This window comes from Festucalex cinctus, chromosome 1 (genome assembly GCF_051991245.1).
Source record: "Festucalex cinctus isolate MCC-2025b chromosome 1, RoL_Fcin_1.0, whole genome shotgun sequence".
Lineage (NCBI taxonomy): Eukaryota > Metazoa > Chordata > Actinopteri > Syngnathiformes > Syngnathidae > Festucalex > Festucalex cinctus.
In genome coordinates this window covers 62,652,505-62,676,626 of record NC_135411.1, presented here as the reverse complement: position 1 = coordinate 62,676,626, position 24,122 = coordinate 62,652,505, and the positions used below count along the sequence as shown (strand labels likewise).

General features: G+C 41.1%; 1 protein-coding gene across 4 annotated transcripts; it reads right to left on the bottom strand.

Annotated features, from left to right (window-relative positions):
• Positions 1-2,303: 2,303 nt before the first annotated feature.
• On the bottom strand, positions 2,304-23,803 carry LOC144003917 (CCN family member 1). Of its 4 annotated transcripts, XR_013279127.1 has the most exons (6): positions 13,897-14,102; positions 11,567-11,780; positions 9,422-9,862; positions 8,869-9,052; positions 3,215-5,125; positions 2,304-3,133 (listed from the first exon to the last, which is right to left on the bottom strand). XR_013279127.1 is itself a non-coding variant. In XM_077500654.1 (5 exons), the coding sequence occupies exons 1-5, from the start codon at positions 23,790-23,792 to the stop codon at positions 4,714-4,716; spliced, it is 1,257 nt and encodes a 418-aa protein (XP_077356780.1). In that variant the 5' UTR covers positions 23,793-23,803; the 3' UTR covers positions 2,304-4,713. The 4 variants fall into 4 exon arrangements, 3 of the variants coding, with proteins under 3 accessions (XP_077356780.1, XP_077356770.1, XP_077356785.1); XM_077500654.1 differs by lacking the exon at positions 13,897-14,102 and adding an exon at positions 23,787-23,803 and having other exon boundaries at positions 2,304-5,125; XM_077500644.1 differs by having other exon boundaries at positions 2,304-5,125.
• Between the last annotated feature and the right edge of the window lie 319 nt (positions 23,804-24,122).

Genomic DNA, 24,122 nt, shown 5'->3' with positions numbered 1-24,122 from the left:
TTCTAAGAGGTAAAGGGAAACATTCATTAGTTAATATTCTTCTAAGAACTTTATTATTACATTTCTCATCCACAAAGAGACGGGTTTGGACAGTGTATACAAGAGACAGTATGCAAGTATAGCAGCGAGCCTTTCAGAATGCACATTAGAGCTTGGGGAATAGCTTTAATAACATCAAAGAATTGTTGGACTGAGCAAGCGATATTGTGTTTTTGCTGAAAAGCATCATAGTCAGTGGCATATACTAAAAATATTTTTCGCTTAGAAATTCTCGGTAAATTATGCAAGGAGAGATTTTAATTCAATTTTACTAGTTTATTTAAAAACCAAACGAACAAAAAACTTACACAATGGTTGAGGTGTGGGATCTGATTTTAATGTTGTCTCTTAAAACCATTTACCTACTCTTGGCGAAATGTCCAAGTGACACCCCTTTTTATGCTGAATAACTCTATGACTGCTATGCTTGAAATAGGTTTGGGAAATCAAATGCCAGTGTGTACCTTGTTTTATCACAAAGGGAATCATGTATTGGTCATCTTATAATCATTTACTTTTTGTTTCTTTTATAATCTTTGCAACTTAAAGGCGCCGGCTGAACTTAAGAATGCGAACACGTGCAAATTTCTTCAGAAGCCAGTGAAAGTAGATCTGCCCAAGAGCTAAACGCGGCTACTTTGGAGACAGTATATCTGGTCTATACTCATGAACAAAAGTGACAATCTGATGTTTTATGACTGCCAACTGCAGGAAGCCCCTTCTTCACGCTTAGAGCTAATGTCAGCAATTTCTATTTAGGATTTTCTAATTTGTAATAGCTAGTTTAATTATTTTTTTTATGTGTGAGCAAATCCTTTTGATATCAGTAAAAACATGTTACTAATTTTGTGCTAAGGTGGGAGAAGAACCGTCATAGACGCCCAAAGAAGGGCACGAAACAGCGAGTGGCCAGTTGTACAATAATAGATACCATTAGGATCCAAAAATGAGTTAACACTACCCTCTAGTGGCCGGAAACAGATACTATAAGATTTTAGCAAACTGTATCACATGACTCGGCGTGAAGTAGGCGGTCTAGTTGTTAACCTATCAGGGAAAAGAGGTTGTACTAAAACTGATGCTTTATAAGCTGCTGCAATTCCTGAAATTGACAGACTCGATTCCTTTACGCAAACGAATGGTCTCAGTGTGCCTATAAAGTCCACTTTTGTGTTCAGCCTGACTTGGGACTGCTGCCTGTTTTGTTCTGGCCTGCCTATTCCTTTAATTCGACGCCTGAGGGAGACCTAGCTGGTGCACCTGCTTGGCAACGCAACCAGGTGAAGCTGCGGCCTTCCGGCCGCCCCGTCGGTGAAAAAGAGAGGTCCGAGGCTACAACAGAGGAACAAATGCTCAACCTTCAGCTTGGGATCCTGCAACTATGTGACCTGAGCTATGCCACTCCTACTGCTTACCAGTACTGTATATCCAAAAGGAGACCAAAAACATGTTTTTTTTTGTTTTTTTGGTCTCTTGGAGCTAGGAAGATTCCAGGTGATACGAGCAATATACTAACACACAGTAGGAGCTGCATGTCTCAGGAATTATATTGGCTGCCTCCCAACCTGAAGTGACGTGTTCCTCAAACCTTTTTTTTTTTTTAACTCTTTTCAAAATGTAAATTGTATTCTGTTTAGAGCAGGACCAAATAGAGTCTGTTTTGGGTAACATTTATTCTACTGAATTTAGTGTGTATCTTTTTATTTTAATAAATTACATAATTTTAAATCTGAGATATTTTATTAAACAATGTTACATGGGTGGCGGCACGGTGAACGAGTGGTTAGCACGTCTGCCTCCCATTTCTGAGGACTCCGGTTCGAGTCCAGGCTCCGGCCTTCCTGCGTGGAGTTTGCATGTTCTCCCCGTGCCCGCGTGGGTCTTCTCCGGGTACTCCGGTCTCCTCCCACATTCCAAAGACATGCATGGCAGGTTAATTGGTGCTCCAAATTGTCCCTAGGTGTGCTTGTGAGTGTGGATGGTTGTTCGTCTCTGTGTGCCCTGCGATTGGCTGGCAACCAGTTCAGGGTGTCCCCAGAGCCAGCTGAGATAGGTGCCAGCACCCCCCACGACCCTTGTGAGGAATAAGCGGTCAAGAAAATGGATGGATGGATGTTACATTAGCTTTTTTTTTTTTTTTAAATCTACAAATGACCTGCCCACCCCTGATAATTAAAATAAGGTACTGGTAATGCCTGAAAAGTTAGGCATATATTGGCCCATAGCATTTCTGACATCCAAGCGTAGGAGTGAACCAACAATCATTGATTGTAGAAATCTTTAATGGAATATACAATTAAAATCATGCTGTAATTATTACAGATGGAATCTAATGTACACTCATAGATTTACAATCCTCAACATTTGCATGGGATGCATGCAAAGGATCCGAACCCAGATGTATTCAGTGCTAAAATATACATGAACTATGTCAGTACAACTGGTAAAAAGGTTGGCCCATATACAGCCTGGACATTGATGCTCTAGTATGTCCCTATAACAAAACTAAAAGGTATAGTTCCAGAGCAACAGCATAGAAAACATGGCATTTGACTCTGAAAGCTTGTATGAAGAGAAAGAAACATTTGAGTAAGCCACTATGTCACAACAGGAAGACCTATTTACCTATTTCAAAAGAAATCTTCTCAGGGTTTAAAATACATAAAGTGTGTGATTGTTACTGCATCAGGACATGAATCCAGTTCCAAAAAGGTCCATAAAAATGAGCTTCTTGTTGACTCCGCAGAACCAAAATACTCCTCTGACAACAGTCCCTTCGTTGACTGCATTTTACAGTAACAGCAAGAAGCGTGACTAATGCTTTGGGTTCATGACTCAGCCTCCAACCGTAGCTTCTTGATGACAGGCCCTTTTCGGCAGTTCCGCCTTCGCGTTGCAAATGATAGGTTTACGCACAGTTTTTGATTTTTTGATTTTTATAGCAACCCGGCCAGTGAGGATTTAGCTCTCGCTGCTTCTCAAGTCAGGATTGTAATTTGCGCAGAATCGGGCAGTCGACTTCCTGACGCCAGTTCCTCCGGTGTTTGCTAAATGCCTCCGTTTCTTCAGCAGACAAAGCAGGGGATGAGGCCAGCTGTGTAAACAAACCTTAACGTGAATTTTAATCCTCAACGCGTTAAGTTTCATCTCTTTTTTTTTTTTTTTTCTTTTTCACCTGTAACCTTCATCATCCACCTTCAGTGCGATTGATGTTAATCTGTGCAACTTTTCGTAGACCTCTGTTGTTTTGTTCCTCCGATGCTCCAAACTTGCTGGCTTGCCACTTGTGTGTGAAACTCAACAATAAATACGCATGAATGAATAAATATCGAATAAGGTCATGAGTGTGTCATCATCAGGCCTTTGGGTCAAGTACTCCACATTTGTTTTTTTATCAGTACTATTAGGCCACTTTCATTCATAACTTGTGTCACATGACCAACAAAATGAAACAGAAACAAAGTCTTTCAGAGTTCAAGGCGAGAGTGGGTTGTTCTCTTGGAGAAACAAAACTCCCCATCAAGGACATAAAAATCTAAATTTAATCTCCACTAATGCAGAGCTCAAAATTGTTCGCATTCTCCTCCCCGAACAAAATTTGCAAAAGATGACGCAAGCACACAGCTTGCATCTAACTCATACTGTACTACTCTAAGGAAACTGTCCTTTGTGGATTTATCTACAGGGTGATTGAAAAGTCACTTGCCATTGTATAATACTTTCACATTATTCATACATTGGAATTTTCATCTTAACTTTTCGCAACATGAGAATTTAATCTGTAATTTTTCTTCTCTTGTGTGTGTTTTTGTCCTTTAATGCAGTTTCCCAACCATTCGAGCCAATCCACATATTGTAATTTGAAATTGTATTTTGTCAGAATGCTAGAAAAATTTGACCATGTATGAAATATCAACGCTCTCGTTCTCGAAACATACTCCCAAATGTAATCTATGTTGAGAAAACGGCAGCAGGTGTATAAACACGTTTATTGGACATTCTGCCATCTAGTGGAAGAGCAATTGAATTGTTCTGCCTGTCAGTACACGTCGATGCCATAGACAGATGAACAGTTATGTTAGTTGTAGTGAATAAATAGTTTTCCCACTAGTGAAATGTGATTATTTCAATAAAAATTGGGAAAAGCTGCATTAAGAACACCCAAAACGAGAAAAAAAAATTACAGATTAAATTTAGAGCAAACATGAAAAAACCCCAATAAATCACAAGTATTCAAAAATAGTAAGTTACTTTTCACCCTGAATAATGTGAACAGGCACGTGCACAGACATTTTTGGGGGCAGGTGCTTAAAGCCAACAAAGATTCATGAAGAAAAAAAAAACAGTAGTAGATACAAGTATGTTTTTCGACATATGTATTAATTTCTGTGAACACAATCAACAGTCAATAAACCTATTTACAAAAAGGTGAATGGAGGCAACAGTGGATATAAAATAAAAAGTCTACACACCCCTGTTCAAATGGCTTGTTGTGCTCTGCAAAATGAGGGGCACAATTCTCCCCTCATCTCACACCAGCCTGATATCAAAACACTTTTGGAGAGAATTGAAAGGGTGTTTTGTTTTTTTTATTTTTATTTTCCGAATGTTGACTAAGGAAGAAAAATGGGGTCCAGGCAAAGGTATCTTTTCTCATCCATGGGAAAGGGGATGCTACCGTCTATCTGTACACGTGCCTGTGGCACTGCATCGGGTGGGGATGTTAATGTTTCTGAAAGTTGTTGATAGGAATGTAGAGTCTTGGAAGCTAGTCAACCAAATCGTCAATGAACTTGTGTGTGTCTCCGTAGAGCCAGAGCTGCGGGGGCATGGCCGCCTCGTTGAGATGGTTGCACTCGTCGCTGCATTTGCACGACTGGATAAACATGACGGATCTGGTGAAGCGCTCGCCATCGGGGCAAGCGAAGGTGACGCTGGCGGTCCGCGTGCGACGAGGCCGGCAGCAGCGGCCGTCTCTGCACACCCCGCAGTAGTTGGGCCTGTGCAGCCGTGTGCTTCGGCAGCCGGCGTAGGACAGGCGGTGCGGCTCGGGGGCCTTGTGGGTTCGGGAGCACTTCCTTCCCTTCTGTAGTGGTACATAGTCAAAAAGAGGAAGGGGTTAGGACCAGAAGTTAAAAAGAAGGAATTTGACTTCATGGCAAGGAATATCAAGGGTGTTGTTTGAGGTGGGAACTTCTATATACGGTAACGTGAGCGCTCCCATTAGATCATCAGGTAAGATCTCTTATGTTTTAATGTAATATAACATCAAACCGATAACATTTCGTTTATTCTAGCAATGTAGATGCTTTGGCATGCTTGAAATGAGGCCAGTGGCCACATTCAAATCTTGTTAGCATGCAGACCGATGAAAGTTAACATTTGTTTTTGGATTACATCTGCAATGACAAGCGTTTTGTTTTTGTTTTTTTAATCATTTTTGCAAGTTTGTGTAAAGGGAAATAGCTTTCACAGCATTAATGTTTGCTTGCACATCTTCATCACATAACACAAAGTATCAAATATGCCTTCAGGTTTTTTCTAGATTGTTGTCCAGTTTAAAGGGATACTTGACTCAATTATCTATTTTCAGCAGTAAAAAGTTCAGATTTTGTTGAGAATGAATTTGATAGCATCATTATTTCAACAAATTTTTACACCTGCTGCCGATTTAAGATGATTTCACCTGTGCTGAGGAAGTAGGTAACCTCGCCCCATGAACGGAATGGGAAAAACGATAAAGAAAACAAAGACAGCTGGCTTATTGTGTTACCATTTGCTTGGTATTAACTAGGGTTGTAACGATATCCAAATATAACAATACGATATTATCACGATATGAAGCTCAAGATACGATAATTATCACGATATTGTGGGAAGGTTGGCGATATTTAAAAAAGGTCCCAATATTGTAAAAAAAAAAAAAAAAAAGAACTCATACTAAAAAAAGCACAATATTGTGCTTTTGTACACAACAGCAATACATATAAACTACTTTCAATCTCTAATAACACTTAATATTGAGGCACTTAATCGCCAGTCCATATTGAGTTCCTCTACATATTGACTCGCTTCAAAGCATTTTACAATCCCCTTCATCTGACAATTAGTGTATTTTAAACATTGAAGGGCCAAAACATACCTAATGAAAATTAAACTGCATTAAAAAACGAGCCACCAGAGGATGCTATAACTGCACAAATGGAAATCAACCTGACCTTTTTAATTAACAGATGTGTAGCTTTTAAATATCATGAACATGACAACGACGATATTGTGGCAGTTTTAATATCATGATATTGCGGGTATCGTTACAGCCCTAGTGTTAACAGTGTGAAAGAAGTCATTACTCAAACACACAGACTTAAAATAAAAGTTAATGTATTGTAGCCTAAAGTCAAAGGACATAGACAACAAAAACAAGTGGGAATACCGCACGGGTTAACGGCACAATAAAAGTGTACCAACAACAAACAACGACTGACACTAATGCACATTTTAACACCCACGACAGCTCTGCAAACACTGCGTGAAACAGGTACATAACAAACCATCAGCCTCCTGAGTGTCTCGTGGCATCGCAGCAAACATTTGCCAACGGGTGTTGTGTAGGAATTGTGAAGGAGCGACAGAGTGGATGACTCAAGTGCTCTTTGTTCTAAAATATACTGTAAATCATTCTTGATGCATGTAGTAGGGGAGTATATTTCATGTTATGTATCTTGTCAGGACTAAGAGTAAAAGCCATAAGGCTAAAGAGGAGCGGCGTTCTATACAGTAAGTACTACTGTAAGTGACTCAGTAAGATGCATACTGTATTAGTCATTTTTCATAAATGTTATTGTGAGTATTGTGTACTATCTTCCACTGTTGTCTACCACTGTTTGTTTTCAAATATCCATTTTTGAAAGGGTTCTGAAGCTGACTATCAGTGCTAACCGTTAGCTAGCCATTACACGTTAGCATTAGGCAACATTGTTTGTTTGTTTGTTTGTTTGTTTTTGGGTGCACAAGGCAGCATTACACAGCTTGAAGCCTCTTTTTTGATGAGTACGGTAGTTCACAATTTGTCTCCAAGTTCACACTCACAAGCCAAAGCATAAAAATCAGCCAAATCACAGCTTTTATCGCAAACAACTCAGAAGTCGAGTCAGTCGTATGTCAAGGCACCATTGTAATGGTGCCATGAAGTGTGTTAACGTGTCTTGTCCTCATTAAACACACTAAACTTCTCGTGCATCTAACGTATGCGGAAATTAGAGCCTTCGAAATCCTTAATGCTTGTCAATGTAAATTTCAATTGCATAAGTTATGGGGCTCTTCCTTCAACCATTCATACTTCAAACTCGCCTCATTGGGCCAATTTTCCCATCCTTTGATTGGTTGGACAGAGCAAGCCAATTTCGACAATCAAAACACATCTGTAGCGATCTAAATGTATTAATACATTTAATAATCAGCATGTCTGGTGCAGTGTTAATTTTGACAAGAAATATTAATTGAGTTTTAGTTACAGCCTTTTGACTAAAATTAATGAAAGTTTCAGTCATAATTTAGTCATCTGATTGTAATTTGGTTTAATCCAGTTTAGTTGACAAAAATAAAGAGTAATTTTAGTCTACTAATGGGGTATATGCCACGGAAGAGGTGGGACGTGATTTTGCACTTCAGTTTATTTCCGTTGGAAAGTTGGAAGCACAAGTATTTTTGACGCAGCCCACACGTCACAAACCGAACCGGAAACAAACTGTTGTGCAAAAACAGTCTTCTCTTCCGTGGCATATACCCCATAGACAATTTAGTCATTTTTCTTTCAGTATAAATTTAAACTTTTATACAGACAAAATATCAACTTAGTTTTCACCTAAATAAAAAAACAATGCATAATTGGTGAGATTCATCTTACAGATTCACATTGAATGTAAACATGTTTGAACAATAAATAATGTCCGGTGAACAGTTTCTGAGTGTTTCTTTTCTACCACCCACCTTTCATTCCTTCTTCTGATTGGATTTTGTGAATTTTCTGTGTTGTTTTTGTTTTTTGTCATTGATGAAATTGTCAGTCAATTTTAATTATCATCATTGTCTAAAAGAATGGCTTCTATTTTAGTCCTTGTTTAATTTTCATCTGATGTTTTTTTTTTCCCCCGTGATGAAATATATGATGAAAATGTTTCGTTGACGAAATTATCGCTGGTCTGGTGAAGATTATGTCTTTTCTTTAAGAAAAAAAAAAAGCTTTTTTTTTTGTCATATGTATATATCGTTTTAGATAATGTATGTGCCATGCTGTTATACATTTCATTATAGTATTGTTGGTTTGTATAACTGTGACTTGATAATGGGGGTAAAGAGGTGAATTAATGGTGAAACCTCCAAATTCATATGACCTTCATAAATATGTTGTGAGACTGCAGCATCTGAACAATTAACTTGACCTGGGTAATTTGCTTTGCCTTTGTGTCGTTTTATGAGGGCAACGAGGAATGTGACCACAGAGCTTCATTTAGATGTTAAACCAATCATATAAATGATGTTTGATGTTTAAAAATTTCCTCCTATCGCATTTTTGAATAATGTTATCCTTCAAGTAGCCAACCTATAATATTTCTGGGTTCACCTGAAGTGACAAATTCCTTCATTCGTCACATCCCACATGGGCTGTCGGCCACACAGCAACAGGACCGTGAATAGATGGAACAGACCAGCATGTTCATGCTACTCAGCAGCCCGACCTACTAATCTGAACCCTTTCCTGAGTGAACTCAGCACATTATGCATAGTGATTGTGATAGATAGAGCCTTGAGCCCTTGTCAGGAATGTACCTCACCTTGGCCGGGATCGACATGGAGCTGCAGGGCCGTATGTTGCAAAGACGGCTCTCCTTGACCAGCTTACAGCGAGCATTGTCATTGGTTACCCGAGAGGAAATGCCCATCCCGCAGCTGCGAGAACACTGGGACCAGGAAGTGGTCTGCACCACGCACTGATCTCCCACCTGCCTCCAGGCTACGAGAGAGGACAAAAGACAGCATGAGGGCTAAATGCGAAAACGAGTCTTAAGATCAGTGAACGTTAAATTAGGAGTTGAAGCAGCAGAGGGCGGAGTGAAGGAAGCAAATAGAGATGCAAAGCACAGTGGCTTCATTCAGTGAACACATAGAGAGGGTGATTACAGAGAGGGAAGGCTGGGTGACAGAGGTATGTGCTGTGTGAGACCTGCGTATGTGAGAGAGCACCTCTGGTGTGCAGGGAGCCAGTGGAAAACAAGCCACATGTAAATGCTGACACACACACGCAGCCCAAAACTCACAGTGGGGCCATTTGTGCGTCAGAGGGTCAAAATGGCTACAACACAAACACAACGCTAGTACTTACCTGCCAGGTGCTTGTGGCTGCGCAGCTTGTCCCATTTGCCGCCCACCTCCACGAGCTCGTTTCCCAGGGTATCCGTCTGCTTTTTGGGTTTGTAGGGATACAGCTTCTGGTAAGGTTTTGCGTACGGCTTCACGTAAGGGTAAGCTGGGTAGGGGATGAAGGGGTACGGCGGGTAAGCGGGAGGTCGAGGCCGCCGGTACACCGGCGGCACCACGGTTGTTCCCCTGTGGCAGTCGATGCTGAGGCAGCACTGGCCCGGCACCTTGACCAGGTGCGGGGCCGGACAGGAAGGTGACGCCAGGGGCAGGTGGCTGGGGCAAAGGGGCACGCAACCCACGGCACCGTCGATGCAGGTGCACTGGTGCTTGCAGCCGGCTCGAAAGTTCTCGCCGTTTTGATAGATGCGCCCATTGTATTCGCAGGAGCGGCCTTCTGCCTTTGCTAGGAGCAGGAAAGATGAGTGGATTAGATCACTGATCTGGATAGCCGATAGGCCAAGACTTTTAAAGTTGCAAGGCCATCATATTGCTCCTCCCAAGAAATGTTTCTCGGCATACGATCCTGTACATTTACAGTATCGAAATTGGAAAATATTTGAGTCAGTACTTAGTAGAAACAACATGATTTATGGTGTAAATTTATTAGCCATAAACAAGAGGCTGTCATTGGCTATCAACCAGTCCAGGGTGTACCCCGCCTACTGCCCAAAGCCAGCGGAGATAGGCTCCAGCACCCCCCGCGGCCCTTGTGAGGAATGAGCGGTCAAGAAAGTAGATGGATGGATAAACAAGAGGGGGTGGCACGGTGACGAGTGGTTAGCACATCCGCCTCCCAGTACTGAGGACTCGGGTTCGAGTCCAGGCTCCGGCCTTCCTGGGTGGAGTTTGTATGTTCTCCCCGTGCCCGTGTGGGTCTTCTCCGGGTACTCCGGTCTCCTCCCACATTCCAAAGACATGCATGGCAGGTTAATTGGGCGCTCCAAATTGTCCCTAGGTGTGCTTGTGTGTGTGTGTGGATGGTTGTTCATCTCTGTGTGCCCTGTGATTGGCTGGCAACCAGTCCAGGGTGTCCCTCGCCTACTGCCCAAAGCCAGCTGAGATAGGCTCCAGCACCCCCTGCGACCATTGTGAGGAATAAGCGGTCAAGAAAATGGATGGATGGATGGATGGATGGATGGATGGATGGATAAACAAGAGAACTTAAGACATTTTACAACTTTCCTGAAATACATGTATGAATTATATGCTTAATTTGTATTTTTTAATTAAAGAATTATAACTGTAATTCAACAAAAGATGCCTCAGTCAAATACTGGGGTCTAAGGAACTGAGCGATAAAAGAAAAAACAGGGTCTTCAAAGCCGCAAATACTCCACTCGTTATTTTATTATTTTTTTTACTTATTAAAAAATAGTGACCACCCAAGCACAATCCCCCCACCCTGTCCCCGGCCTTATGCTAACTGCCTACGAGCTTTATATGTCTCATCTGTACGTATACCGTATAGTTACAGTAGTCTACTCACGAGGTGGGAGGAGCAAGATGGCCGCCCTGTGACTTCAACGGCTTGCGCGGGCATTTATGGGCTATCAGCTATCCAGTCATATATTCAGGTCAGTGGGATAAGATTCAAACAGAGAGTAGAAAGAGTCTCAAGGTACCTTTAATAAGAGTGCAACAAGTGAGGACGGACACACTATCTCCAAATTTGTGAACCAAATTCTATTCTTAGCCCTGAAAGGAATTTGGACTTGTTTACAGTGTTGTTCCCCTTTACTCCCTCAGTGGGACTCCCCCATAAAACACCCCGGATACCCTCCTCTATATAGAAACACCCCCAAATAAACGCACATATAAAAATATCACTGTGTGTGCATGCGTGTTTGTGTACACACTGAACTACTTATATAAATCCCGGACTTGGCCGGTATTCAGTGTGCAGCTCATGAAGGTGCTCTGTTTTTTTGAAAGGTGGCTCTGGCTTCAAACCTCAAGCTCCTATCAAAGCGAAACTCCAGCCGTTTGGCCCAGGAACCAGATTCCCCTCCCTGAAGTTACACATTCCCTTACACAACCCTGAAGTAGGAGCCAATCTGCGCCCGTTCGAAAGCCAAAACCGCCGTCAAAGCACTTCTGAGATACGCACCCCTGCAGATGCCGTGTGTACGGCCAACATCATTGCCGTAGTTGCACTCCAGGCCTTTATGATGGTCACAGGGCCGTCCTTCATGGCAGTCCTGGTTCAGCTGAGCGGCGCACACTTTGCAGCAGCTGCATCCATCCGGGACAGAACTGACCCCCGGGGGACAGGATGGCGGTTCGGCCAGACACTCGCACACCACCGGACACTCTGCAGTCACCTACGTGTTTTCAAAAGTGTTTACAGCAGTTTCCAGCCAACGAGGCGCTACATTAGAACCTTACAAGACAATAGTTTGACTCGTGTTACACACATCATAGCAATTTCTCAAAGTGTACGAGGCTAAGCATTGGTTGAATGTCCAGCTCTGTCTCGAGCCCCGCAGGGATAGCCTTCCGCCCAGCTTTTGCTAGCTGAGCATGGATGAAAGTGATGACAGAGAGAGACAGAGTGAGAGTGACCATTGGACCCCCCACAGCCACCACCTCCCTGCTGCTTCATCTTTTGTTTCACACCTTATCCTTTACCCTTGCGCAGTGCTTCTCAATTATTTTCTGTCATGCCCCCCCTAGTAAGAAGAAAACATCTCACGCCCCCACCCACGCGACTATAAATAGTATCATTTGTCTATAAAATTGTTATAAGCACACCTCTGCATAACACTGTATCCGTATTAACGTATAAGAGAATAAAAAAAGAAAGAAATATGGACCAACTCACAACAAAGAATAGCTTTATTAACTGTAACAGAAAAGATTTAAAGTGCATCTGAAATTCAAAATTAATATTAAATCCTTAATTAAACTATAAACATTTTTTGACTGACCATGTCAAACCATATGATACGGAAAAATAAAGTTACATCAAATCAATAAATAATAATGCATTCAAACTGATCACAAACATTAACTCAAGAGCACAATATTAAAAAAAAATAATAAAAAAAATAAAAAAAAATAAAAAAAACTAACCTGCAAAAAAAATAATAATAATAATTTGTGCTGATTTTTTTTTTTTTTTTTTTTTTGCTTTGTGCAAAGCGAGCATGCTCAGTGCAAACAAAACCCCTACACCACCGAGCGAATGCTCCCTGCGCACACTCTGCCAATAATGAGAGCACTACTGCCCCCTAATGTAGTGGAGGTGCAATTGCACTTTATTCTAGGACAGTAAAAAAAAGAAATTCAATATAAAAAAAATCAAAAAGCATGTTCCCCTAGGTCAAACGCGTCCCCCTTGATGGAGCCTCGCGCTCCCCTGGGGGGGGGGGCGCCCCACTATTTGAGAAGCACTGGCACACACTCAAATAACTCTGCTGTTACTAAGATAATTTGAAAGAGATTGTTTTATGATTGGGACACCTAACCACAGACAAAATCAACCTAACTTAAAAAGCTATGAAGTGACTTTATGTGTTGTTATATATTATATGTAACACGTTCCATAAGTAATATGCTCCGAAATATTATATATGTTTATTCAAACAAATGTTCCCCTAGTTAGAAAAGACAGCAATCAAACAAATTACAAAAAAAAAATATAATAATAAATTTAATTTTAACTGTTTTAATTGAGATTCAATTTGGTTGTGGTGCCGGGTCTCAGGGTTAAGAGAAATTGCATTATAGGGAGTACTCCAGGCCTAATTAGTATTTTGAAAACTATTTTGACACATTCTTATTTTTATTTTTTATTTGTCTCAGGACAAGTACATTTACTCGGAAACTGGATTTTTTTTTGTATGTGGATTATTATTTTTTTTTAAATTGTATTTTGTATGTGGTTTATTTAAAATTTGATGGGTGGGACGAACAACCACTCACACTCACAAGCACACCTACGGACAATTCAGAGCTCCCAATTAACCTGCCATGCATGTCTTTGGAATGTGGGAGGAGACCGGAGTACCCGGAGAAGACCCACTCCAGCAGCGCACCTCTTGAAATAAATTATAAATAAACTATAGCACTTGAAAACACAACCAGTAGCCACGCCGCATATGAAATAGCATTAATAAAACTATAAAATATGTATTTTATGTAAAGTGCTTACAACAAACAATGATATTTTATGATAATCCACTTCGCTTAGAAGTGAAAAGAACAGCATACAATTTATAAATAAATAAATAAATAAATAAATAACATAGTAATCTTGTTTTCTAGTAAATATAGTCCAAATCAGGCCACTATGCATGCAACTTACGGCGCCCGAGCTGTTTTCCAAATAATACTACAATCAGGCGATGCATAAACGCTTATTTTAGCTGTTCATGTTCATTGTCCAAGTCCCAATACAGTCGGCGTGACAAAATAATAACACACGCACGCACTCACCAAAGCGACTGTCACCGCTTGCATGACAGCAAGTAACAGCAGCGTCCCCATGCTGTCAGCTGATTCACATAGAAGACGACAAGCGGGACTTGTTACAGAAGAATAAATTCTCTTCCGGTTCAACAACAATAGCGTTTGTCCACAAAAGAGTATATCCGATTCGCTCAACGGTCATGAAACGTCCTCCATCACTTGTTAAATGTCATCGATCAAAGTTTCAGGGTAGTTTTATATGAGCGCGGTGCTTTTTATAGTCGCCACGCCCACTGCTGCTCCGCTAACCAATTAGCTCCAAGGCGTCCGAGCGAGAGACAAGCCTGTAGGGGGCGTGGCCAAATATGAATGCAACATTCATAAAATTCAGAATTACTACATTCCAAAGACGACCCCTTCTTTGGGTGTTTATTTATTTATGATCAAGTGGAAATAATATTTTCTCTGGTTTAATGTTATTTTCACACGCATAGCTTCTTCCCGTCAGCTGTTTTTGGTCACATGACATGCTATACAGCCTCTGTACTTGGTCATAAAAATCTAAATCTATTAATCCCCTATATCCTGCCGTAAGCATGTCCACATACTACATGTTATTTCTCTCTCTCTCTCTCTCTCTCTCTCTCTCTCTCTCTCTCGCTCTCTCGCTCGCCAATTTTTTAGTTCATTTGTTCAGTGGTTTCCATGAAAGAGTTGAGAGCAGAGGTGGATCTGCCTGGAGAGTCTCACTGTCATCTTGTCAGGAATTGTACTCCACCTGAACTTACCCCTAACTACATGCGTAGTTACTCTCCATCGTCTGAACCAGTATGGTTGTTGACGTTTTCCTTTCGCCGCTTGTGTTAAAGTTGACTGAAGTCTTACTGTAATTTATGTCAAAAGAAAATATAAGGCACCTTCTTCATCCTTACAGTATCAACAGGAACATGCATTTACAGCATAAGACTGTGCACACCTGCTGCAAACAAACACACATCAACTGGTTGTGTTTGACTAGCAAGCTACTGCCAAACATTAATGGAAAGTTGTTGATTTACCTACACAACATTTGAATAATAAAAGTAATACTTATAATAATAGTAATAGTTATGTTAGGATCTGGGTTTTGGTTTGGGTTTTTCTTAGTCATGTTTTCCTTGTGTCTCTTGTTCTGTCACTGTCTCGTCAAGTCTTATCATGTCCACCTGTGCTCGTTTTCCCGTTCTCTTGTGTTATCCAATCAGCTCCCCAAGCCACTTGTGTCTTGTCCAGGTGTCTCTCATTAGAATGTGTATTTAGTTCCCTGCTTTTGTCGCATCTTTGTCGTCGTCGTCGTCACACCTAGTTTCCTGTTCCCTGCCCTGCCCTGCCCTGCCCTGCCCTGCCCTGCCCTGCCCTGCCCTGCCCTGCCCTGCCCTGCCCTGCCCTGCCCGTCCCGTCCCGTCCCGTCCCTTTAGTTTACAACTAGTACGTTTATTCCCAGCCTTGTTTTTGCACTTTGCACTTTGTATTTTGTGTTGCACTTGGTTTTGAGTTAAATTAAAGATTGCTTCAGAGAACACCAGCCACGCCTCCCCTCCCTCCATTTTGGTCCTCAATCCCCCACAAATCCTGACAAGTCAAGTAGTATAGTAATATTCTAACGTGTTTTGAACTATAGTAAGGTGGCAATATAGAGTATTCAATAAAATTGACATGAGTGTTTTTCAGAATGTGAGAAGTCTGAGTAGTGCGTACTGAACATGCAAACTCATCAGAGGAAGGCCAGAGCTGAGATTCAAACCCAGAACCTCAGAACTGTGAGCCTGATATGTGCTAACCACCAGAACAAAGTGCTAAAACGACAACAGAGACAAAAAAAAAAAAGTGGGAAAAGTTCAAATTTATTTATTCAGGTGCTTGGAGGTGAAATATCCATCCATTTTCTTGACCGCTTATTCCTCACAAGGGTCGCTGGCGCCTATCTCAGCTGGCTCTGTGCAGTAGGCAGGGGACACCCTGGACCGGTTGCCAGCCAATCGCAGGGTACACAGAGACGAACAACCATCCACACTCACATGCACACCTAGGGACAATTCGGAGCGCCCAATTAACCTGCCATGCATGTCTTTGGAATGTGGGAGGAGACCGGAGTACCCGGAGAAGACCCACGCAAGCACGGGGAGAACATGCAAACTCCACCCAGGAAGGTCGGAGCCTGGACTCGAACCGGAGACCTCAGAACTGGGAGGCGGACGTGCTAACCACTCGACTACCGTGCCGCCGGAGGTGAAATATATTTCACATAAATGTTAATATAACATAATTGCGATTGATACAAAATACATTTTTTTAGTATAAATACTGAGCATAATATGTGCTGACGCATAAAAAGGCTTATAGTGCAAAATGTTGTATTGGCCAAACCTCCCTCCTCTTCCCACACAATCCATCTCTCTCTGTTAGTGCTGGGAGGTGATGTAACAGACCGGTGTAAACAAGCCCAAAGCGTCAAGAGAAAATGCAGCTAGTGAAACCAAAAGAGGCTCACAACGCACGCACACACACACAACAGTATTTCCCCCATATTTCTATGTCAGGTCAGTGCACTCTTCAAAGACTTTTTACATCAGTGGCTTCCATCACAGACATAATAAACAAACTACTGAATTTCCAAACACACACCAAAGCAGAGGTAGTCATTTGCCCTTGGGGTAGGGTTCTCCGTGAAAACTCGCTCTCTGTGTGCTGACCTTTCAATTATAAGATGGCAACAGTCATCCAAACTTGTAATGGTCAAAATGACACAAGTTTGCTTTACGAGCTCACTGAAAACTCTTCTCGGCAGAACTATTAAACACTTGGGCGGCGGAGCAGTCACAGTTGAAAGAGAAGTTCATGGGAAGTAATTGGAAAAGTTGGGCAGTGGCTTCTATGTGCTGAGGTTGGATCCCAAAGCGCAAACACAAATAAGATTTTAAGTATTTATTCACATCGAGAGGCGAGAAACAAGAGCTGCACACAAGAACAGAGGTAATAATCCGACAAAGACACACTTCTCAGAAGGCTTATATAGACAAGGAATCGATCTAATTGGTTGTGATTGGCCTGTGGGTAACAGGACTGACATGGAATTATCTGATTGGCTGTTGACCAGGTAAAGGGATTAAAGATTCTTGACATCACATAACATCACATAGCCTAAAACCAGTTGAAACTAGATGCTGGTTACATCAGTTCAAAACAGACACTTGTTACATCAGTACATAACAGACACTTGACCTCATGGTCATGAACCCCAACTTAACAGGTCATGAACTCAAACTTAACCCTGGCGGTGCCCCGTACACCCAGACATGACTTTGGCAAGGGGTGAGAGAGGAGACCTTAAAAACAAGCTTCAAAGATGAATGTGAGGTGATGGGATGATGTATGCATTGAGGGAAGTGAGAGGTGAAAGACATGGCAGAAGGTAAGGAAATGTTCAACATGAGAAGTGGCTAACTGTTTAGTAGAGTGAGGTCAGTGAAACAAAGCAGCTCATTTTTCACGTTGGAGTCATAAAAAAAGAGCTACACGAAACACACTTTTACTGACAAACAGTAAAATATAGTAAGTTCGCAACTGTAACATATATAATCATATTGATCTTTTACCATCAACGTACATAATTGTTCACATTTATATACACTTAATGTTCTATAGTCTTAAAGATGTGCAGTTTTTCAGAACCAAATAAAATCATCTTGTGTGACAACCTCCCTCCATTTTGACCTGCTGTTTTTCTTTCCAATGTCCAGCTTTCCAATCGAGTGACATCACCGATATGTTACAACTTTTCTCATGGTAAAAGTGCCCTGTCACAACATAAAAGAGGCCACGTAGTGTACAAACTTTTCCAGAATAAATGAATTGGGGAAAAACAATCAAATAGAAAGGCATAAAACGGATTTGTGGAGGAAAATAATTAACTCATTACAGTTATTTTTTTAAACAAGAACAGGAGCTTTAATGTTGACTTTCCAAACATTGGAACATTAAGAGTATAACTGTAGCTGGCAGGTGTGTCATATACATATCATGTGTCTCCATCACACAGTAAATCGGTCAGTGTTAAATTTCCAGTATTCAATCAAATATGCAGTAAGCAGTTATTTAACACTTTTAGGATAAAAAAATTACACTGTCAGAGTAAATTTCCTTGTGTGTTGGTGTGGATGTGTGATTTTGCTGTGTACCTTTCAAAACTTTTCCCTCAACATGTGCACAAACTTGCTTCATGGCTGCCCAGTCATTTTCGGGTAAGTGATGTTTATCTCGCTGTGGATGTTTGCTCAAACCACAAATGAAAGAAGAGAAAGTCATTCGTTTGAAGTTTTAATAGTGCATTCCTGTTTCCCCGCATATATGTATAAATATGTCCCATGAGCACGTCACATGTCGGGTAATTGATACTAACCATGACATGGTATACAGAAGAGAATAAAATGACATCTCAATTACATGTCAGAAAGAATGGGAAGAATCCAAAATGAAACAAAAAATGATGAATGAGTGGGACTAAGTAAATCTGTTAGGAATAAATAGGACGTCATCAATTCTAATCCTCTTGGTGTAGAATGATACACTGATATTATGAGCGCTGTGTAGTTGCAGTGAACTCAACTCAATACTTCAGGCTGTTGGATGCCACCCACCCCTAATTATTTTTGCTTCACTGTCGAACTAAACAAACAAATAGAATCACACAGTGTGAATTTAAAAGGAACACATAAACCGGACTTTAAACCAGTATGAATGTATAAATAGTAGTCATATTATACTGATACCCGGTGGCCAAGTCACGCACACTAGAAGGAGTCCCAATCATAAATGTTAAACCTGTTCAATATTTATGAATGAATGAATGAATGGTTTATTTCGGCTCCATACATAAGAAAACACAAACATTCTATTGAACAAATCAATTAACCATAAAAGGAATAAGCTGAAGCACCAGGCTTATTGTTGCATTATTATCAGTCCCGTGAATTACGAAAATAAATAAGTAAATAAATAAATAAATAAATAATAAATACTATATCCACATTATAATTACTAAATGTTTGACAATTAGGAATGGTACTTATTATTATAATTATTATTATTATAATTATTATTATTATTATTATTACTATTATTATTATTATTATTGTTGTTATTATTATTATTATTTAATGTTTTACATTTTACTGTCTCTCTTTCTCCTTTGTATTTTCCGGCAATCTAGATGCCACGCGGCACCACGCTGCCTCTCACAGGTCAGTCTCCGCAATATACCAGACTTTTGGTTTGGGGGAGGAGACTTTACTCTTGTCTAATGAAAAAAAATGCTTTGTTGCCATCACTGATGGGCAATTAAAACCCTTTTTGTAATTTGCTGTGTCGGTTTAAATTATCTATCACCAAAAATATAACAGGAATAGTGCATATCCTTCCATGTGTGGTATTCTGCATGTGGTGTTCGACACTATGTCCAGTATAGAACAAATTAGTGACACATGGCATTTTTTGCCACATTTTAGAAATCTGTTAAGATGTTAAAAAACAGTATGCACCCCGTGTAACTTTGTTATTGTCATGTTTCGTTTTGGTGGGGTTGGGTTTTTTTTTGTTACATATTCGGTGTTAATGTCGTCTTTTGTCCGGTTTTTGTCTCCCCTAGTCTCATTATCGTTAACCTTGTCCCACCTGCGTGTCTTCCCTTCCCAGTATGTGTTACCAATTAATGCCCTCTGCCTATTGTGTCTCCCAGGTGTGTCTTGTTAGTCTCATTGGTGTTGATTATTTAGTCTGTGTTGTGTGTTCCCTCTGTGTGGGAGCATTGCTCCTTTTAGGTTGCGCCATCCGGTCAGGTCAGGTCAGGTCAGGTCAGGTCAGGTCAGGTCAGGTCAGGTCAGGTCAGGTCAGGTCAGGTCAGGTCCGTTGCTGGTGTCAAGTCAGAGTCAAGTCAAGGTCAAGTCTTGGAAGAACTACGTTTTGTTTCTGTCAATTCCCCCTTCGTTTCCACCATGTCGGTCGTCCATGTTTTCCTCTAGCTGCTGTAAGTAGTTTCTCCTTGTCAAGCCAAGTCTCCCCCTCGCCAAGTCTTCCCCCACATCAAGCCAAGTCTCCCCTCGCCAAGCCAAGTCTTGCCCCTCGCCAAGCCAAATCTTCTCCCTCGCCAAGCCAAGTCTTCCCCCACGTCATCCAAGTCTTCCCCCACGTCAAGCCAAGTCTTCCCCCTCGCCAAGCCAAGTCTTTCCCCCACGTCAAGCCAAGTCTTCCCCCACGTCAAGCCAAGTCTTCCCCCACGTCAGGCCAAGTCTTCCCCCACGTCAGGCCAAGTTGCCCAAGTTTCATGCCATCCTCTTGTGTCTTATTCGTTAACAATAAAGTCCTCACGTTCCTCTCTCTGTCATGTCTCTGCACCTGGGTCCATCCATTACACCATGCAGCCCCCCCTTCCTCCGACAGTTATCTGTCAGGGGACACTGTACACTTTGAATGGCATCACGGAGTAATTTTTTTCTTGACCTTTGAACTTCTTTGGTTGCTTGACCAGTGAGTTTAACCTGATCACACGCTGCTGACGGGGTCAGAGAAAACTGGGTCACCAGTACCTACTAGTAAGTGAATGTGCGTCGTCCTGAGGCGAGTCCACCCCACAAAGCACCCAAAGCAAGGTCACACACCCCTCCTCTACCAACGCCCGTCCCTCCGCCTCTGAGTCTTTGCCCTCCCCTCACCTCCAAGGTGTCACAGAGCACCCTTGTTCGAGCCCTCTCCAGCTTTACAGTGGGACCCTAAAAAATCCCAGATATCCCTGCAATTTCCGGTGCAATGTTTATTTGGCAGAAAGGGGGGCTGGTACTGTGTGCGAGATACCTTGAAAAAAAGAGCCTCACTCACAAACAGTTTGGGCTGCGTTTGAGGGTAAACATGTGCAAGACAGCCAGCGGTGAGATAGACTGAGGCTTGTGTGTTCTAGTCCTGGACACACCGATCCCACCTCGACCAGCGCATAGAGAACACCTCTGTTCAGACCCCAACCGCCACAGTCCAATAAACACACACCACCACTTGCCCTACCCCACCTTCTCTTTAGACAGTGTCCTCTGGTGGAAAAATAATGTCATGACATCAAAAGTAGGTAACAAACAACCATATATGCCTGAAATGACTTAACATAATCATGCTGTGTGATTTCATGCACCATGCAAGGACCAAATTCCAAAACACACCGTACAAACAATAATAGAAATACAGGCATATACATATGACATTTTGAAGAAATAAATGGCATGAGAGTCATCATGTGGTATGTTGAATTACCACCATTCTTACAGTTTTTCACTTTGTTCTTCTAGATTGAGAGACTTCTGACTCTGATGTCTCTCTTTATATCCGTTCGGTAGTGGGTAGCTTTACACTGCGAAACAGGGCTACACACATAACAACTGTTAAAATGTGACTGACCCCACACAAGACGGGAAAAAGGATGTGTGCTTCTTACTGCTCATGTACAGACTGCACTGAAAACTAGACTGTGCAATTTCTGGAGAAACTGCATGGCAATGCTGAAAGCTGAATGTTAATAGCTGAATGTTAAGCTGAATGCTTGAAATTATGTGAAAATTACAAAGTTTAAAAAAAAGTTAAAAGATAAATGAATGAGATGAAAATTTGAACTGCAATCTGTCGAAGGTGGTATTTCATCATTTCAAAGAAATTATAATCCATTTCCTGAAACGAACCACCGAATGTACGACTGAGCTAACTTGCCTTGTTCAAATTCATGGTTGATGGCGTATTTATTGTAAAAATAGCCATCTGATGAAAGCCAGCATGCATTTAATAATTTCAGTGAAATTGTAATGCATTTCCTGATATGATAGTCAGTTGGTATACAGTTATATCACTAAGCATAATTGCCATGAATATATTTGCAATCTACAGTCAGAGGTGGGATTTGAACCCAGGACCTCCTAGTTACTAGGGATGTAATGATATCAAAACATCACGATACGATATTATCACGATATGAAGGTCACGATACGATAATTATCACAATATTGTGTGTGTGTGTGGGGGGGGCTGGCGATATTTAAAAAAGGTCACAATATTGTAAAAATAAAAGAGCTCATACCAAAAAAAGCACAATATCGTGCTTTTATACATACTAGTAATGCATATAAACCACCTACAATCTCTAATAACAATATTGAGGCGCTTACTTTTTAATGCACGCACACATTGAGTTCCTCCACATATTGACTCGCTTCACAAGCAAATTAGGTTCCCCTTCATCTGACAATTAGCACAGATTTTAAACATAGAAGGCCAAAACATCCCTAATGAAAATTAGATTACACTAATAAACTAGCCACCAGAGGGTGCTAGAACTGCACAAATGGAAAACAACCTGACGTTTTTAACAGATGTGGTCCTTTTAAATATTGTGAACACGACGACGACGATATTGTGGCAGTTTTAATATCACGATATCACGATATTGCCCTTATCTCGTTACATCCCTACTAGTTACTGGACAATGCACTTAACCAAGTGCACCACTAAGCAGTATCACAGAGTTGGTAATGGTGATCAGTTGTATGTATGGAAGTGGGCATGGAAAGAAAAAGTTCACTGTCAGTCTCATTGAAAATGAATGGGGAAAAGTTGATAATTAACGTTAAATTGTGAGAGTACTGTAAGTAATGTGAAATCAAATGATATATATCTCAGAAGGTGAGAATTTTTTAAGCTGAAATTCGAACGGTGTAAATCGGAAGTATTATGTGGGAGTTGTTTCTCGGAAAATAAGTAAGGAGAATAAAAATACGAATAACATATGTGGGATGCTTTCAGCATTCCCACAATGATCAACACAGCTCACCACACACAAGGGTATCTCCAGATGGCTGTTGTAGTACCAAGACTGACCTGTGAGGGGCAGCCTGTTGCCACGGGCATTCCAACTGTTGGAATACAAAGAAAACAAAAGTAGTAGTAGTAGCAGTAGCAGTAGTAGTTGTAGTAGTAGTAATAGGCTACTTTTCTTCATTATAGTACAGGAATAAAAATAGAAGAAGCTAGGCTAACTGTTAGCCTTCTGTTAACAACATTGTGGTTGCAAACACTTCCTGTCATTTTATTTTGGTGACTGACTTGGAAAACACGTTAAACAAGCACTCCACACAACCGGTCACTCCGGTTCCTGATGTAAAGTTCTGTAAGAATCATTGCGTTGCTCATCACAATCATGCAGTCTGTTGCTCGGCCAAACTGATTGAACATTTATGATCGTCTGAGAAATTAGAGTGGGACAATCATTCTTAACACACCACACACCACAGATAATCACTCGGAATAATCTTTCAGAGACATTTGATAATCACGCATTTTATGATCAGAAGAAAGGAAAAGTGCATAATTGTGGCCCGATTATGAATATTTCAGATATATTCAGGACAGGTTGTGGTTGAGAGCGTTTTATACCGATGATGTCTTTTATCTGTGAGATTATGAGAGAAGAGCAAAACAGAAGCCAAAAATATACTTATGTAAGTTTTATACAGTAGTCTATCTTGTTTCTTTGGACTTCGGCACAGACACCAAGTGAGAGATTGCATCTCAAATCAACGCCTGTGGTGGCAAGCAAAGGGACAGGATGAGGGGGCGGGGGGTTTCAAGGGTGGCGGCTGTTTTCAAGATGCAGGTGGGATACATGTAAGAGAGAATTCAGCTGACAGATGGGAGGTGTGAAAGTGGGGCTTCTGTCTACTGTGGGCTGACTGTCAGGCTTGCTTGGGTACAAATACCCACTGCATGGTATTTGTAGTACTAGTGATGTAGTCCATCTACTTACCGTCTGCCATGGCCCTCAGTCAATGCTAGCAATAAATATTTAACTTTACCTGCATATTGCATCCTCTTCTAGCTCATTTGTCTCTGACATCTGAAGTGGAGTCAGTACTCTGTACTCGTGGCTGACTGCCATCAATTATCTTGAGAGATCAGAAAGTTCATATTTGTCCCACTTGTTGACCGTGTGTCTATAAATGGATCTATTAGAAATCCTTGTATGAAATATTTAATTGGAAAACACTTTAGATACCAACAGTGGATATAAAAAGTCTAATCGCCCCTGTTCACTTGCCATGTTTATGTCATTACAAAACATGAAGCCAAGATAAATCCTGTCAAACTCAAGACCTCTGATACCACTATCAGTATGCCCCATAACGTGTACA